We start from the raw sequence: 19,061 nt of genomic DNA on the forward strand, positions 1-19,061 counted from the left end.
AAAAAAAAAAAAAAAAATCACCTTTCTCCTCTTAGAATAAAGATCGAAAGAAATATAAAGCAAAAGTAAGAGAAGGCTATTAAATCAGTAAATCTTAATTAGTCAGGGGGAGAGATAGAGAATTAGATATGCAAATGAATAGTTAGCTGCTGCTGAATTGCTATATTCATATAGCCCTCCAAGGACTGTCGGTTATATTGTTATTCATCATATACTGATATACATACAATTAAGAAAAATCTGCCATTTTACTTCAAATTCTGTTTTCAGGCAAACACAACTGTCTTTTCTTAGTATTACATACACCCCCAAAATGCTGTTCACAGGCAGATTATTAATAAAGACATCAAGTTTCAGTTATGGGGAAACAATGACATATCAGATTTTATCTGCTATTTTGTTACCACGATTTTGAGAAATCACCAGAGATCATTATATTTAGAGTATTTTTATTTGATAGGCTTCCCACAATTGTGGTTGAATACCCATAAACATTTTACTGTTGGATTTACCGTCCAATTCAGCATTGTATCATATAACTGGAATCCTTTAAGGCGTATCCAAAACCAAGGATTACAGAAAAGATAGCTTCAGTTATTAAAATTTGCTTTGAATTGGTACAAGTATAGAATGCTCACGCCAGAGTAACTAATAATAAGGCATAAGCTGGATAACTAACATGTTCTGTCAGTATCTAGCAATATGTAAAAAGATTCATAAAACTTACTTCAGTGAGGTCAAAATTACATCAAAAACCAGACAGAACAGATGTGAACCCATCCTGTGTATACCAAGTTGCCTACCAGGCTTTGGCATCTTTTGGTGTGATGACAAGAGCAGATCTCAAAAGCCCTAGCAGAACCCTCTGTTAAGAGATGTGGGTGGAAAAGTACTTTGCCTGAGCAATTTTTGCATTTTAGCTTTTTTTTCCTGACCTATAACAAAACTGAATATCAAGTCTCAAAAACCTTTCTTGGAAAGGGAACCACCAGTCTCCACAAGGCTTCTCCCAACAGCCTGGAGAAGGCTGCACTTTCTGCAGCAACTGGCAAAGTGAAAAGCTCAACAACTCCCATCGGGGGAGTAAAAGCTACATAAACACAAAATGTTTGTCAGTGGCTTAAAATATCAGACCAATGTGTGAACATGAGCGTGAGTGTTTGAGAACCTAATCAGGCTACAGCTAACCAAGCAAACAAAAGCATTTAGAATTGTTTAAGCTTAGTTATATTGATGAGAGCTAAAGCAAAAAATCTTGGGATTATGGAAAGGCAGAAGATCTCACCACAATATCCCTACCTGTGGAAACTCTTTAGACATGAATAGCTGTGATATTAAGCACCTATCCTTAGAGATTTACATTTTGACCCCCAAAAATATTTAAGGCAGGCAAAGTACAAAAAAGGAACAAGGTCAGCTCTGCAAAAATAGAATCCAGATAAATCTACTAAAATAACAGGTCAAAACATAAGGGCTACATGTTACGGTCAATCTAAACAGAAGCTCTGTGTAAGTAAATTGCTACGTTTGTTTCAGAAATAGCTTGCAAAGGACTGAGACTTTTCTAAGCACAGATGCAATTACTCAGGTAAGCATGTAAGATGTGCACACTACCTTGTGCAAGACTTGCTTCCTTTCCCATAGCTCAACAGATAAAGCAACATGAACAAAACAGTCTCTGCTTGGATTTGAAAAGTCAGTAGTACCTGAGCCTAGCATTTTAACAGGTAAGCCAGTGAGGTCCTACAACAGTTTAGAACAAGTTTAACCCCAGCACCAGCACTACTGGAGTCTTACCTGCTGTACTAAAATGACTGCAGACCCTTACTCAATCCAAAGATGAGCTGGTTTGAGGAACTCAAAAATAAATTCATTTTTTAAAATGCAGTCCTTTTACCCACATTGCATACTTGAAATATTGTGCTTCATCAGTATACGATATCTGATGTAGGAGTTAGCAGGCACATTAATGAGCTGCACCTTGCCACAACTTCCCAGTGAAACCACCTATTTTCTTAAATTCTTCATGCTCTTTTTTATTTCCCACTTCCACTTAGCCTCCTTTATATTTAATTCTATATGAATAAATGAATGAACAATATTCAGTCCATTTTCTTTGATGTATTTTCTCTCTTAGTTAGCATGAAAAATATTCTATGACAAAATGCTATTGGATATAGAAGTAAGAGTTCTTAATACAAGCTGAGAATACAACTAATATAAGCTGAAAGAAGATGGAAATCCGTCAAAGCTTAAGTTAAGGGAGACTATAAATTTGAACTGAAGAACCGAACACAAGAGAATATGAAGACTACTGTCATAAAAACACAAACTGAATTATTATCACATACACTGAGAAAAAGAATACATACATTTTTGCTGAAGGATTATCATCTCTGAGAGGCAGGACAAAAAGCAAAAGCACCATGCTTCACAGTTCATACAAGGTTCTCAGGGCTTCTTTTCAGCTATATTACACTAATCAATCTAAATTAAGCTTTATTTTTAATACATTTTGCATATAAACATCAATTTGATAAGTTCCATAATGATTAATTGTGCAAGAATACACACACAGAAATATGAAGTCTACAGAAAAGCAGAAAAACATACTAGCAATCCTGGGAAAAAGATTATTACCTGACATATAGGGATCTCTTCTGGCTGGTTCGCAAAGATCCTGATCCTGAACTAATGCTACTGTTCATCATCTGTTCCCGTAAATCATGTATTTTAGCTTCAAAACGACTGTATTCTGTAAAAAAAGAGAACCTCTGCAATTAGTTTCCCCTGAACTTCAGCAATTAACTGAAATAAAATTTGAAATAGTTGTGATTAGACAAAGCAAATAAATAAGCAAACTATACTTTGAAAATTCATGGTTTTAATCTATAGTTCACAGTAACTATTTTTTCTAATTAAGACAAACATTTCTACTAATAATTATCATTATTATAGTTATAAAAAGACTGACACAGATAAATTCTAACCCATGACAAAAAGAAAACTTCAGAACATACATATGAAATATGTAAGTTTATAATCAAGAACTATAAATTTTACATTTTAAACATTAAGAAATGGGAATGAAAAGTATCTGTACTTTAAAGTTACTGGACTTGAATTAGGGTAAAGAATTTAGCACTACAAGGTGGGAAATATGCAAAACATCTTCTGAATAAGATAATGTCCCCATGGGAGCTCAGGAAAGGAAAAGAAAAACAAAAATCCAGAATTCTGGCATGAATCTTAATCCACTTATAAATGGCATTAGAGATACAAATGCCCTCTATAGATATGTACAATGTTAGTCCTGGAAAAACAGACTGTTCTTAAGCAGCACTGTGTACTAATAAAACTAAGCTAAATGCATTTGATTTTAGCTACAAAGGCAGGCAGTAAAATATTAATAGCTTCTTCAGGACAAACACTTACTGAAATAAGATACTTACATGCTGCCAGCATAAAATATGACCTCAAAACAAGTAAGTTTTTCCTTCAGTTGAACAGTTTGGACTTCAGGATCAACAGATCCACTTGTAAAACCTTCCTAGTTCAAGGAAATGTTCTGCGGCCACCACCTTCGCCAGGACACCACGTGATGCCAGATTATAACAAGTCAACACTAGGAGAGCCAGGGTGTGTGCAGCAAGCAGCTGCTGAACTGGGTAATGTGTTGCTCTTCCTAACTGCACCCTTATCCCTGCAGGCATCAAATGTACGCAGGAAATGCAAGATTGATAGAGAGGGCTCTAAAATGCAAAAAGCTTGAGGAAAACTAAGGCTCCTTCAACAGTCACCTAAGTACTATGAATGATTTATCATATTACATTCTCTAGCACTTTCTCCCCATGAGACAGCAAGCATCAAAGCTTACAGACTAACTGGAGAAGAAGAAAAAATATTAAGTTACAGAAGTATATTCTGTGAGCCAGTTTCTGGTATATCAAATCTGATACTACTAATCTGATGCTCTAGCAATAGCAACTATAATTAACCCTATCCAGATTATTACAACATGACCAGTCTCTTAAATAACCCTGACTTTTGTCCTTTAAAACCAAATGCTAGTAGTTTGTAGTTTTTAAAAAACAGCATTGAGTGCCTTCTTACAAATAAAGATTAAATAATTTACCAGCACTAAATCAGACTGATGAGCTGATTTGACAACAGAAACATTATTTCCACCCCTACCGATGCTATCACTAACAGCAAAAGAATTTAAGATGACAGGAAGGTAACTTAAGAGGAATGTGAGAAAATTACACTTTTTAGAAAGTACTATACCTTATGGGAAGGGCCCAGATGCAGAAAAAGAACAGTCTGCTGCTGCTGTGCCACTGCTGCACTGCATGGCCTTTGGTAATTCACCTCATTTTATTCATTTATACCTGAAAAATTATCTTTAAGCCTCTCACCTGTTTCTTGGGTGTTTGGAAGATTAAAGCTCTAAACTCCAAACATACTACACAAATGGTAGCTGAGATTTCTGACATAAGAGTATTGGGGTTTTTAATGCTCCCTGTGTGAAAGCAAAGTAAGCATGGAAAAGACCAGGTAACTGAAACATTTTCTTGTGCTACAGCCTGCTCAATACTGAAAATATCTGCAGCTCTTTGCAAGAGCTACTGGAAAAAACTACAAATTTCTGTTAAGAAAGCCTCATGTGTTATCTGTTCGAAGAACCAGATTTCCTTCTACGTATCATGTAGTATGTAAGAGAGTTAACAGGGGAGGCTATTCCTTACTATTGCTTAACTCTACTTTATCTTGTGTATTATCTTCAGGTTGCTGGTCTTGCAGTGTCCTGGAGTAATTTAGTTTTTCTCATTGAAACTCCTATAAAGTAAGTGCTGACTGAGTGACAAGGACATCTGCAGGAGTAAGAGAGAGAGTAATTCCTACACAGAAGCTCCTGCTATACCAATAAAGCAAAAAAGGAAACTAATGGGCTAGGACTGAGAAGGCTCTATGCTCAAAAAGAAGGGTGCCAAGAAATGTCATATTTAGGGAAAGCTTAAACACTCTGTGCAGATGGAATCAGATGGAAGCTCCTGATGTAGAGCAAGCTAAAAATTTGAGTTATATTCCTCTTACAGAAGGTTTTGGGAGGAACAGGATGCATAGAAATGTCAAAATCATCGGGCTTAGAGCTGAAAAGTAGACAGGATTTTGGTTTCTAAAAAAGAAAGCTTAGTATTAAGAGTTCAGTGGTACTGAAACTAAGGCTGGAGACGGAAAGCAAGACAACAGCAGGACTCTAGACAGCATCAGAAAAGCAGTACCAGTTTGGTACCCAAAGGATCAGCACGCATCCCCTTACTGACTAAGTAGGCTTGGTTCAACTTTGGCATCATAAAGCAAAATATGAGCTCTGCTAACTTGTCTAGGAGAGGTCGTATATTTCTATCTGTGTGATTAAGAAGAGCTGGACATCAACTGTCTTTAACGCTTTCAATCTCTTATTAAACTGAACACCACCAAATGTCACCTGATAGTTCAGGAAATGTAGAAAAGTAGCTGCAGGATAGCAGTCCAAAAACTGCACACAGCTGCTCCACCTTACATGCTCTATGAAAGGGGAACATCAATAGCCAACAGCTGGTAGCAAGACCAGCGACTCAAATTTGAGGTGCATGCGTATCACATGTGATCCATACAAAATGCAATTCCATTTTATTACAGAAACAAGAAAACTACCTACACACCCCTATGTTTTTAATCAATCCCTGCAATAATACCTTACTACTTTTTAAATGCAATTAAAAAAGCAGCAAACTACAGAGAAGTAGCATCATATTTACACTAACAAAAGACTTCATATAATGAATGTACCAGAGAGAGATGATTTTGTACAAAACCTCTTAGCTAAAATAACATGAAAGCAGAAGTACTAGATAAAACCAAAAGCAGGAACTTGCGTCTCACTGATTAGAAAGCACGTAGTTAGGGATGAGACCTATGCAAGCACAGAGGGATACCTTCCCTTCAAGTACTCTCCTATGCTCCAGTATTTTCAATGCTTAAAGAATACCATTGTATGTTTAAACTACAGATTTCATGCAGCTTATCACTAGATTCTCCAAAATGTTAGCGAACAATTTCCCTTACAATTCCATTCTTTCTTATGGGTTATGCATAATATTACACATATAGCGTATGACAAAATTGATCACATTTTTCCACTAAATCATAATGAACAGCACAATAAACTTCCACGTAAATGTGACAAAGCCATACAATGCAACACTGCCGCCACTTCAACATTCCAGAAATTTGGAGCTGAAACAGGCACAGTGAACAAGATAAAATAGGAAACGCTGCTTTCTTGGTTAAGAGGAAATTAAGAGCTCTGCTGAGAAGGAATATGATTGATCTCTGATCTTACATGATCAGGGTAAGCAGACAGAAAGGACATATGCTATTGAATGAAAAAGCAAAACTGACTAACTCAAACAGAGTAGTTTGTTCGTAGGAACTCCACCTACAGATATGCTTAGTTTCTACAGCCATCACAACACACATTCTGAAACAGCATTTTATTAAGAACTATGGTGGCACAAGAAACACCCTCCAATGAAATTTAAAAAAAAAAAAAAAAAAAGACCACACAAAAAAACCAACCACACACAATCCAAACCTCCAATCCTTTCAGGTAAGAATTTCACCAGGATCCGAAACCTGATGTTTATGCAACAGCAGTGAATGACACTTAGGATATCTTCTAATGCTCTGAATTTTAGGAAAGCTGCTGATGCTATACATCAAATAAAGGGTAATAGGCTGTGGGACTAACATGAAATGCAATAAAATAAGAACATAAGAATAACAGTATCTCTTCTTGGCTAGAATTTTCTCAAAGTTTGCAATAAGTTTAGGGGCAAGGAGGAGCAGTGCCTGCTATCGTAACATAGAGCTTGAGGAAGTGCAAGCATCTGCTGCTTCAATCCATGGCATTTATCCAACAGTATCCCACCTTCACCAAAGAAAAAGGAACCTAAAGCCTACTCAGGTTTACATAATCAGTTGTTAAGAACATTGGATAGATACATCTGGGCTCAATTTTAAAGTTTAAAATTATACTGGATAAGCAGATGGTGCAAAACTAGACTAAATCTGCTCTATTTCATGTCTGCATGTATTGCACAGCAACAAACAAAAAACGGGGGGGAGCAGGGAGATTAGGAAATCCTGGAAGATTCTTCTGCTCCCAAGCTCCTAAAGTGATATTACCTAGAAAACTGTAATAATGGAATCATAGAAAGGTTCAGGTTGGAAAGGACCTTAAAGATCATCTGGTTCCAACCTCCCTGCCATGGGCAGGGACACCTGTCACTACACCAGGCTGATCAAAGCCCCATCCAGCCTGGCCTTGAACACTGCCAGGGATAGGGCACCCACAACTTCCATTGGCAACTTGTTCCAGTGCCTCATCACCCTCACAGTAAAGAATTTCATCCTAAAATCGAATCTAAATCTATCCTCTTTCAGCTTAAAGCCATTACCATTTGTCCTATCACTACACGCCCTTGTACAAAGTCCTTCTCCAGCTTTCCTGTAGGCTCCCTTTAGGTACTAGAAGGCTGCTATGATGTTTCCTGGAGCCTTCTCCAGGCTGAATCACCTCAACTCTCTCATCCTGTTTTCATAGAAGAGGTGCTCCAGTAATGTTTCCCATATCAACATTTACTTTAACAGAAATCAAAACTTTAGAGAAAGGGTCTGACCAGTGAAATTCTCCTGGACTGCATATCTGGTGCAGAACAAGAGGATAGTGAGACACACAGATATATAGTGAAGAGTCTACACAGGCAGAGGAAGAGAAAAAGAGGCCACAAGGAAAATTAATCTGGTCTGGAACACAGGTTCCAGATGTAAATGGGGCAAAAGAATGGAAGACAAGGGATGGAAAATTCATCAAACAGCACAAAAGGAAAAGCAACTCGAAGAAGCATGGATGTGTGTTCAGGGAACAGATGGCAGCACAGCACTGAAAGGCAGAGATTCTTACATATACTGAACACACAAAGAGCTGAAAAAGTTCACTGTAATTAAAAACAGTATGCCCCTTGCTTGCCTCTTCCCATCTGTCTAGAAAAAGCCCTCCTTTTGCAGGGCCCATTGGATCTGTCACAGCTGGACTCTTGTGCTGACAATTTTATATAAATACTGTTTCGTAATCTTTTCTCCACTCTCAGAATACTCATTTTTCCTCTTCATGATGCCTCCAAACAGAGAAACGAAGCCTGGTAGGATGACCACCATCACATTGATCTTGTATTGACCTTCCATTTGTTTTCAATTCTAAGCTTGTGAGGCAGGACTGCTACAGCATGTAGATAACTGAAGCCGTATGTATGAGTTCTAGTCAGGTACTACTACCATCCCTTGATTATCTAAATTGGTATTTTATAAATTCATAGGTACTATTCATGTTCTGCACATCTTTTCTTGTTACAGACTGCAACATAAATTTCAGTTGGTGGATTATAGTAGCATGTTAACACAACCACTCAAAAAACACTAGCAAAGAGATTACCTATAAAATGGATGGACCACAACAAAAACATAAATCATTTTTTAAGAGCTATTACTTTGCTTCAATGCTTGTCATTTTATATCCAGATGACCTGAGAGAGACTTGATGCATTCCACATGCTATTGGTGGCGTTCATGCACTCTAATGTGTAATGAGCTTGTACCTCATTAATCACTTGAAAGACTAGGCCATGGAATTTCAAAACAGATTAGGAAAATTGCATTTGTATTTAGTTAAGAACATCTCCCTCAGAGCCTGCAAAACTTAGAAAGAGACTAGGTCCAGTCAATGCTGAAGTGAATTCACCAAAAATGTGGAAGGTTTACCATGCACACACAACTTGTAAAAGGCTGAACTGCTCTTAAAGAAAGACAAACAATTTTATTTATTAAAGAGCAGGAGTAAGGTTTTAAAGGATTAAAACATGTGTAAGCCGCCTTATAGTATCTATCAGGACTATATATAGCAGAACCCTCCTTCTAATCTTAATGGGTCTGATTTTCAAGGTACTTTAATTGGCTAATCTGGTTTACTTGCAAATTAGTAGAACCAGGTACAAAACAAGCAGGAATAAAAGTCTGGAAGACTAGAGACCACATACCCCAAAACAGGATAAACTTCCCTTTTTTGAATTATTTTGTCAAATATTTTTATTTTATGAAATTGGGATGTACTGATCTTTTAAACAATGTTTGGTTAAAACAATCAATGTTCTCAGCTAGAAAACAAGGGAAGCTCATCCTTTTGATACAAAATAAATACTGAAAACTAAGTTTTGCAAAGGATTATTGGCTTTGTGTTACCCCAGCTGGACTTTAACAAATAGAAGATTTAAAATACATTTGAAGACAAATGCTCAGAAAATAATCTTAGTTTATATACATGAGAGTGCTACCATTTCCCAGAGCTTAGTTATTCTATTTTGAATTCCACTAGAAAACAGCGTATACACGAAGCGTCACAAACAGAAAAATTGGCCAAATACTGGGCATGGAAAACTTGAGCTCTAAAAAACCTCTCCCCTTCTCTTTTTTTTCTCTGACTCATTAAATGTTTTAAAGACAAGAGAGATTAAAAAATACAAGTTGTCATACTTGGATCTTATTTTCAGTAGACGAATACATTCCTTCAAAACAAAAAAAACCACCCACAAAAATCCACCTAAACATCTGGCTAACAAATTATGAGAAGTTTTGATTGAACTATAAATCTTGAACACATTTTGCAAGACAGATTCCTTATTTCCTTTAATAAAGCTAAAAGAAAAATGTGTGTTAGCTATCTACAAGAACATTATTAGTCCGAAGCAGGGGTTTTACAAAAAAATACCTTGAAATCTTCTCTTGAGGTTTTGGCTCCACCTTCTCCTAATCTTACACTGATCCACCCAATCACCTAAGAACACAAAGCTAATCTGATCACTTAACCATCTTACTACTCCTTCAGAAAAGAACTGGGTATATAGAGATGGACTTGATCAGCAGAATTACAAAGAGAAGACCAATGTAAATTCTAGATTCTAAATAACAGGCAGCTGGTAACTCATAAAAAAAAGGAATCCTGTATTAGTTAAAATTATAATTGTATTTTTTTGTGTATTAGGTGGATCCTTGGGAAACAAAGCGCTTCTACCCTTTTCTGTCACAACAGGCTTATCTGAATTTTGCCCCTGTTTTGGGGGAAGGCTCAGGTGACCAGTGAATGACTGCTGATGCCAATACACTTAGCCTGCTTCCATGAGCAGGCTTCACAGATAATGCATATGAAGCTGTGGTTAACGTTATACACATGCTTAATTGCACAGTTCTGATCTAGTAGATAACTAGGAAAAAAACTTCTATTACACAAAATTATTTTCTATCCAATTTCAACCCAATATATTTTCATATTTTAAATGTATTTCCTCGGCTATTTTTCTTATTTTTAAACACTTACATGCATTTAAGCTCTAATACAGTTATAGTAGCCTACTGGCACCTCATACCTTTTCAGCATGGCAAAATCTTATCTTCCAGAAATTGTGGATTTTGAGGTAACATTATTATTGTCAGCCTCAAAACACATAAGAAAATTATAAATTTAAAATTTTAATTTGACTGGACATAACAATGGAAATGTCAATGTGAAATGAGGGGAGAGCCCACCAAGGGCTGTACACCTCTGGACAGTCCTACACTTCCCACCTGCTGTTCCTTTCATCACTACATTCCCTTCAAGCACTGAGAGTCTCATGTTCCTCTATCCCTGCTACATAACATGATCATAATTCTGACCATCTCTGAATCCCCGCTCCCAGGAGATACACATATATCAAGACTGCCTAGAGCTTCAACTCATTCTTCCACGCCAGTATCTCAATTTTTCCTTGCCACCTTACATCTGTAAGAAACCTCAAGAAGGGAAATGGCAGTGTAGTACTGAGGTGTCTGCAGAATCAGGGAGCAACAGGAAAATTAAATGGCTCAGAAACCTCTACAAATGAAAACAGCTTATCAGAACGCTTTTGTGTACTACAGCAACATTACTTTCTTTGAAACTGCTGCAGGTCATGGTACTTCATTTCCAGCGGAACTCACAGTAAAGCAAAAGCCCTTTTTATTAATCAGTGATGTCTTGCAAGGAGATAGAAATCTGTAGTACAAGTGGGGGAATAGGAGAAGCTTCCAAATGAAGAGGAAAATGAGAACAATATACCGACTTCCCCACCACACTTCTACAGGGTAATTCCCATTTCCCAAACTTCTGCTCTTCTCCCACCATGGACCCCTCCGCTGCAGCATCCAGCCCCAGCAGGTTCAAAGCCACTGATCTCTGCAACTAGGGAGATCGTGTACACACGTGTGCGTGTATGTACCACAAAAGTATGTAGAAGTACAACCCAATAGGTGACTCAATAGATTACAAAAGTAGCTCCTAGATAAGTTGCAAGATAAAGCATGGAATCTATGAGGAGTAAGTCAATTGGCTACAGTAGTACACTACAGAAGTGGTGCCTGATGTACCAGTCACTTTTATGAACAGGAGAATACCTCTGCAGACCCTATCTGGCTTTTAGCTATCCCAAAGAGCGCTGGTAAGTTGCTGAAAGTTGATTCAGTATAATAAGAAATTTTTTTAGAGTAATCTCTCAAATTTACTGAACACTGCTGGAAAATAAATGAATGCCCAGAAGATATTTTTAAGAATGACACTATATCTGTTTTCACCTGATTCTATAACGAAGGAATATTTTGGAAATTTAAGCGGGGAGGGAAGTCAGCAATTACGTAATTTGAGCCTGGCTATAATATAAGCAGTATCATTCAAACACATTAGCCTACCCCAAGTCCACTAACTAGTGTTTGATAAACCATAGATTTGAAGGGACAGATATTGAAGAGACAGATATGGAAAATCCAACCCTTTCCATGATAGGATATTTCCAAAGATTAATGTTTCCACAGCCTGCTCAGACTTTTCTATGAGAGAACTTCTTGCAAAAATCCTCTTTTCCCAAATCTGAGAAGACAGACAAATGAGGAATTTCTGATACAGCTAATGTGGTAGGATTTAAAATATAAATTAGCATTGCCCACCAAATCTATGAACATACAAACTGTCATATACAATTACAGAGAGTGAAGTGAGCTGGTCCCAAGTGTCTTCCAAATACTCCTATCATACTGAATCTATTTACGCGGTTATAATGAACCCTGATGGATGTCTAAAATCTCCTTGATCTGTCCTAGCTGTCAACATCTTTACAAAATCCTGCTGGATTTATAAATATAAATAAAATACACATGCAATACGAGCAGTTACAACTGATGCTCTTCACCTTCACAAAGACATGAGACATACCAATGATGAACAATGATTTTATGAACTCTTAATTTTAATAATCGTTAGCCTTTTATTTGAATGGCATAAACAAAAAGTGGAGATAAATACATATATATGTATCTATATAAAAAATTCCCAAATTAAATGAAATGAGGGGAAAAGAAGACTATCTGCAGCTACAATTTAGGAAATATGAAGAGAACCAAAGAACATACGCACTTTTATCAAGCACACTCAATCACATGGATGATATTTTCTATTTGGAAAGTCAAATCTCAGACTGCCTTCCTATGATAATAAACAAACAGTGACCTTTAAGGGAATATTTTTTTTACTAATCTCTAACATGTAAACAGTGAGTTTCTGATACAACTTACCTCCCACACCAGATCTGAAAGAAGCTGGAGTTCCATTCAACCCCTTTTTACAAGGAGTAAGAAAAATGCAAGCAGAGATGTCAAACAAAGTCAAGACATTAGTAACTAAAGCTCTCTGAGGTAGGTTGGCCACGTGTCAATTCATCCTTTGCCTCCAAACTACAACGGATCTCAATCTCCTAGTTACACTTTCCCTTCATGGCATACTTCAAAAGGGTAGAGTAAGCCCTAACAAGCTTTCAGCATCTTCACTCCAAATAGATATTTTAAGTGCTATTTCATAAAGTCAGGAAGGCCAAACATCTTAAAAGTGTTCTTTCATTAACTTGTCAGATGTCTGCCTGTAATGTAGGATAATTCAAGTAACATCTCCCACATGCATCCTCTCAAATGGACCCTATAATTCTTTGAGAACTGCATTCTCAGCACAGCTCAACTACAGTCTAGTGCTGAATGCTTCAGTAATCACAAAGGAATGAGTACAGCTCTAGGTTTGAAGTCTACAGGCGACAGTCACTGAGAAATTTCTAAAAGGCAGCATATGTTGCTCTGGGCAAATCTCTGCAATGACACAAAAACCCATCAGTCAGCCAAGCACCTCAATACATGTTTCAAGTAAGTAAGTTATCTACTTGGACAAGTGGTAATGAAGAAAGCTGTTACTTCCAATGCAAAAAGAGCAGGAAACATCCAAAAAGCTTTCTCTTAATCTAAAAGAAAAAGAATTCTGGCTTTCAGAACGTGAAGGGATTCCTTTCTTTTTAAAGCCTGAATCCCAGAAAGAGAAGACTGAAAACCTGCTGCTTTTGTGTGAAGTTTGGATACATTTTTTGGCAAGGACAAGGAGGGGGGGGGGGGAATAAAAAAAAAGGAAAAAAAATACTTCTTTGTCCTGGATATAATCTACCAGAGAAACATTTGTTCTGCTACTAGGAGCCACATCCCAACGTATCTTCCTGGCAGAAGAAACAGTGACCAAGAATACCCTCTTGAACAAAAAAAAGTGGCCAGATGCCACAAAGGACAACTCATGGGCAAATAAAAGCACAAGTTTTGTTTCTCACTAAGGTGAGGGATCCCTATGCAAGGATCAAAAAGGTGTAACAATTTGACCCAAAGCAGAGAATAGGTCAAATATGTATCAACAGAAATATTTGACAACTCTGACACAAAGCCAAAGCAAATATTCCAGAAACAATGCTGACCTTACTCTTCTTTCTAAAAGGAAGTCTCAGAGTGAGCACTGCTAGAAAACAAATCCCAGAACAGAGCAATCTACACATTCAATGTGAGCAGGATGCACACCCCCTCACCACAATACAGACATTGACAGCATGGGCTGGCTGCAGGGATTTGACCATGAACCAGACACAAACAAATCAGTTTTATTTATTACTGACAAGAGTTCCTGGGTCAGTGGAGATAGAGGATGTTGATGCAGGGGTACAGGGAAGCGAATGTGAAAGCTAATGTTTCAAAGACTTGGGGAAGACAGGATAAAAGAAACATGATAGAAGAGCAGAAATAAAGACTGAAAAGTGTGCTACCATCAGTCACCTAACAATTTGAGATGAAGGAAGCAGTCCTGCTCGATGTCCAGTCCTGAAAAAACACCTACACTTACCCCTTGCCAGTACTGTTAAAGGAAAGATTTAAGCAGACAAGTCACTGCAAGGAAGATTTAGTGATGGGCCATCCAATTTACTAAAATTGGACAAAGCCATTGATCACCACAGTTCACCATAAAACATCAAAAATGCCTTATTATATAGATAAACAATAATACATGGGTTTACAGATTCAAGGTAAGCATATAATTTCAGACTACTGAATTTTTTAAACAAAGGCATTTCAAACATGCTGTAGAAATACAAGAGGACAAATATGTGTGTTGTGATGATATACTATTACTTGGTTTCTGCAGAACACACAAGGATGGTTAATCAGCATCAGCTGCAGTCTAATCTGGACCAAAAGAAATTGCTGGATAAACAGAAATACCAGCTCAGTATGAAACAGAGGAATGAAAACCTGATAGTCTCTTTAGTTCATCTGAATCATCATAACAGAGAACGGATTAGTCTTTTACCCTCCTACCACTAAGAAAAAGAAAACAATCATATTAAAGAGTAAAGACAACTGTGAAATACAAAAGTAATAATGTGGTATTTCTACTAAGTTCTGGATTTACCAGCTTAATTTTCGTGTTATGGCAGAGTTAATATTTACTGAAGAAATCAAAATTCTGAACATGATCACAGCGAAAAACATACCAAGCCATGGCACCAATGCTTACACATATTCCTATCTGGTCACTTGAAATTATGCTAAAAGGTTATGTGTCAACATCTATTGCTTTATTTGTTTCTCCTCTCCTCAAAAGAGGGGTTAGGTGTGGGGTGGGGGGACATTGGATATTGTATTTCTCCGAGTTTCAAATTGTACAAGTGAACTTCAACATGTGAGGCAACCCTTACCTTCTGGACGGTACTGAGCTACAATAGTTACTGCTTGGCCTGCATTCTTGAGGGCTGCTGCTGCCTGTTCATGGGTTGCTGCTTTTAGATCTACTCCATTTACCTACGAGAAATACAACAAAGCTCTTTATCAAAATAAATGTTTGTGTTTATCACCACAGAACATAAAAAAAAAAAAAAAAAATAAGTGGACACAAACTAGTTTCCATGACGTAATATTGGAAATGGGAAAAACGCACAAGCTAGTTAATACAAAGGTTACTGATCCTTACTGAATTTCAAGACAATAAATCCTCTTTCACATACACCCCTCTTAAGAAATACTGTAATCATCATAGTGCATCACTTCATGAACTTGTATTTGCCAGGTCAATTTTATCCTTGTTTGAGACTACCTTCTTTCTTTTTAAGGAGACACAGAGAATGTTACTTTGTGTGATGGTTCACCTCACCTTTCTACAACAAGGCTTCAGGGATCTCCTTAGCCAAAGCATGCTTGCAGACCATTATGTTTAACATCTAGGGACAGACTACACCCTCTGTGGGTCTGGCCTTGTTTTCAATGCAGCACATTTTAAAACAGTGTTAGAAAAAAATGGAAGCAGAGAATGTATGTGTCACATTTTAGACCAAAAGCATTTTTCACAGTTCAAACTAAAGATGCACTTCAGTATCAGGATTTTAGTAACAGCAGAGCCAAAATTTAAACAGGAAAAAAAATCCTCTTCAATAACTATCAAATTACATTGTAATTGTCCAAAGACATTATTTTCCATAAATTAAGGCATTTCACAAAGAAATGCACAAAATCCTTATGACCTTAGTACTAACACAGAAAAAGCCCTTAGAGAGGTATGAGATGGATCTACTTAAGACTGATGTGAAGTTTAGCAGTTACTCCAGGAAGTAACCAATTTCAGACACTACTGCCAAGTGTCTCCTCCTCATCTCATTTCTGACACCTGCATTCTTTCAATTTAGACATACACACGCCCCAGCTACCAGACTAAGTTAATGTCTTCACTGAATATTGTCACTGAGTATCTCCGAGAAAGCGCCATTTTAATCAGGTTACAGATGAGAAACTGAGGCAAACTAAAGTTCCCCAAGATACTTTGGAAGAATATTGGCATCTGTTCCATTGTCTCAAATTTAGCTCAGTTAAAATGATACTCATTGCATTTAAATCATTAACTGGCATTAATATCCAGGGAGGGGAAAACTTTTGCTGCTGTTTAAATAGAAGAAGGAATCCTACAGAAATAATACGATCTCCTTTCCTAAGCTCTCCACTCAGGTCAGCGGGCCCTCCTGCAAGGATGAAAGAGATGAAAATTCCTTCTCCATCTTCTCCTCCAACAATGTTGAAACCAAGCCCTGTAGATCCTCGATGCAGGACGACCTTTCTAGGCTCTCTGAATGAAAGAGAGGAATACAAAATCTTGGTCATTAGATCTAAGTAAAATAAACAACTAGAAAAGCTAAATTTTCCGAGAGAAGTACTGTTGAAAATTTAGGTATTAGAAGTTAGACATTCTTCAAAGCAACAATGATATGTGTTCCAACACACACTCCCCACTCCAACCCTCCCCCTACAAAGCTTAGACTTCCAAATAATAGCTTCTATTATTTGTATGCTTTCAATTCTGCTTCTAGATGCAACACAAAATCGCCCTCCCTGTTGTTAGGTGAACTGACCACTCCATAGCCATATATATACTCTAAATTCCTATTATGCTACAATCCAATTCAGCACTAAATGTCATTATTTAACACTTCCTATATTGTTCAAGAGTCTCAATATAGCTCACAGTCTTATTCTAATAGTAATAGCAAGCAACAAAATACTATTTTCCCTTTCTGAAACTTAAAGAACAAATACTAATGGAAGCACCAGTAATGAAAAAAATACGTCCTCACGGCTTTAACTTCACTCCAATTGCTCAAGCAATAAATAGAGCAAAGAATAATTCAAGCAGTATGCATAACATTTTTAAAAAATAATCAGAATTTATGACACTCCCAAATACATTTGCAATTTATTTGCAGCAACTGCAACTTAAAAAGTTAAATCTGAACCAAGTTGTTACATTCTTTTTATAGGATCCCCTCCTGACTTGAATGAAGAGAGGAAAGAAGAAACACTGATCCAGTTAAAATAAGGCAAATCAACTTCTAACGCAGAAACACTCCTTCCAAAACTCTACTAACCGGCTAATTGACCCAATATGAGAAAATCATAAATTATTTCAGAAACAGACATTTCTAATAAAGCAAAGCAACTGTGCACTGCATTTGAAAAATCACTAGAGAGCACTAAAGAACAATTAATGGACATTCTTAAGTATTTGGAGACATTAATTATTAATTTACAGAACAAACCAAGAAGCTGTATTTTTTCCAAAACAAAAAGTATCATCTGGTCCATTCTTTAGAAATCACACATTATTTGCACCAATTCTTAAATCAACTTAGTGTCAAATTCTTAAATGTCACTCCTTATCAACTAATATATTCATTTTTTTCAGAGTACTGTTTTATTACAAATACATTACATTGTGAACACCTACATATATTGCTCTGGATCACACTAATATATTAACAAAAATGCTGCAGTTAGAGAACATAAATATGCAGTCTCTTACAATACTACTCAAAATTTCTAAACCTCTTTTTGAGATGGAGTGGAAGATGGAAGGTAATATAAAGAGTATCATATCAAGACTTCTCTGAATAGCCTTCGCATTTCAGAAGAAACCTAAAAACTTCCTTTTACAGTAATTTTAAAGGAAAGCTGTAAAACCAGAAGTTCAGCAATGCTATCAGCAGGACAGAATCGCTTTGGCTTGTATGTCTAACTAACCATAAGTTAAAAATAACAAGAAAAACATATCCTACCTTGCAATTCACTAAAATTCATTCTCCAATTTACACCACTTAAATTTCAATCCTGGGTAGACCCTCCCTCAGAAACTGAGTGACATTATCTGTATCAGCTGACGGTGTGACACAATTCAGCAACAACATACTGAAAATGCAGTATAACACCCTTATACTTGCAGAACAGAAGGTAACAAAACTAGAAGTTTCCCTTTATCAGCAATGATGAACAAAGGATTAATGCAATCTACTGAATCTGTGAAGGAATGAAAGCTCTGTTAATGGGAAAGGATAAAAATCTTTCTAGCCTTTCTGGATTCACAAATCCATCAAAACAAACCCTTGTCTGGGTGGGGGTTGGGGGAGAAAAAACATCGTTGGCTTTAAAATAAGACATAATTTTTTTGTCTGCTCATACTACATCCTATAAAAAGCTCAGTCAACTCATGGAGCTCTTAGCAGGGCATTCTGATTGTAATGCTACTCCTGGACTGATATATCATGTGCACGAGTGCATGTGTGTGTATACACACACTACACACACACACAAATAGATCTAGTTTTCTCCTTACAACAATGCTTACAAGTGTTAAGAAAGTAACGTTTATTTCTTGAAATAAACCACAGTATTCAACAGTATTTTGCCCACAAATGCCTCCTACTGCTTCCCTGGTTAACTACTTTGACATGCAGCTTTTTTTATTCATTACCTGGTAATCTCATCATCTCCAAGCATTCCCTTGGGAATTGGTGAATATCGCCCTGGTGATGCTGGGGGCAGGGACTGTCCCAAATAGGCAGATGGAGTGATATGGTTATCCACTGGCTGAGAATAAGCTTCATAGAGGGAGGGGAAAAAAAAATAAGCATTAAGGCAATAAGGAAAAAGAGCTGGATGAAATGAAATATTGCAATTAGAGACCTCTTCTAAAACCAAAATGTAACAGTTCAAATGATACATTATAA

The 19,061-nt window shown here is 36.9% G+C and overlaps 1 protein-coding gene across 26 annotated transcripts in view; it reads right to left on the reverse strand.

The window, feature by feature from the left end:
- Positions 1–19,061, reverse strand: part of DLG1 (discs large MAGUK scaffold protein 1) — a 162,901-nt gene that overhangs the window by 28,911 nt on the left and 114,929 nt on the right. For 25 of the 26 annotated variants that reach the window (XM_037406645.1, XM_037406631.1, XM_037406634.1 and 22 more), the window contains 4 exons: positions 18,806–18,932; positions 16,474–16,630; positions 15,216–15,318; positions 2,641–2,755 (listed from right to left, as the gene is read on the reverse strand). In XM_037406645.1, coding sequence (XP_037262542.1) covers positions 2,641–2,755; positions 15,216–15,318; positions 16,474–16,630; positions 18,806–18,932 — 502 coding nt within the window. Of the gene's footprint in view, positions 1–2,640; positions 2,756–3,452; positions 3,634–15,215; positions 15,319–16,473; positions 16,631–18,805; positions 18,933–19,061 lie in introns of those variants that run through there. The other variant, XM_037406644.1, reaches the window with a different exon arrangement.

The sequence above is a fragment of the Falco rusticolus genome, chromosome 13 (genome assembly GCF_015220075.1).
Source record: "Falco rusticolus isolate bFalRus1 chromosome 13, bFalRus1.pri, whole genome shotgun sequence".
In the NCBI taxonomy this organism is placed as follows: Eukaryota; Metazoa; Chordata; class Aves; order Falconiformes; family Falconidae; genus Falco; species Falco rusticolus.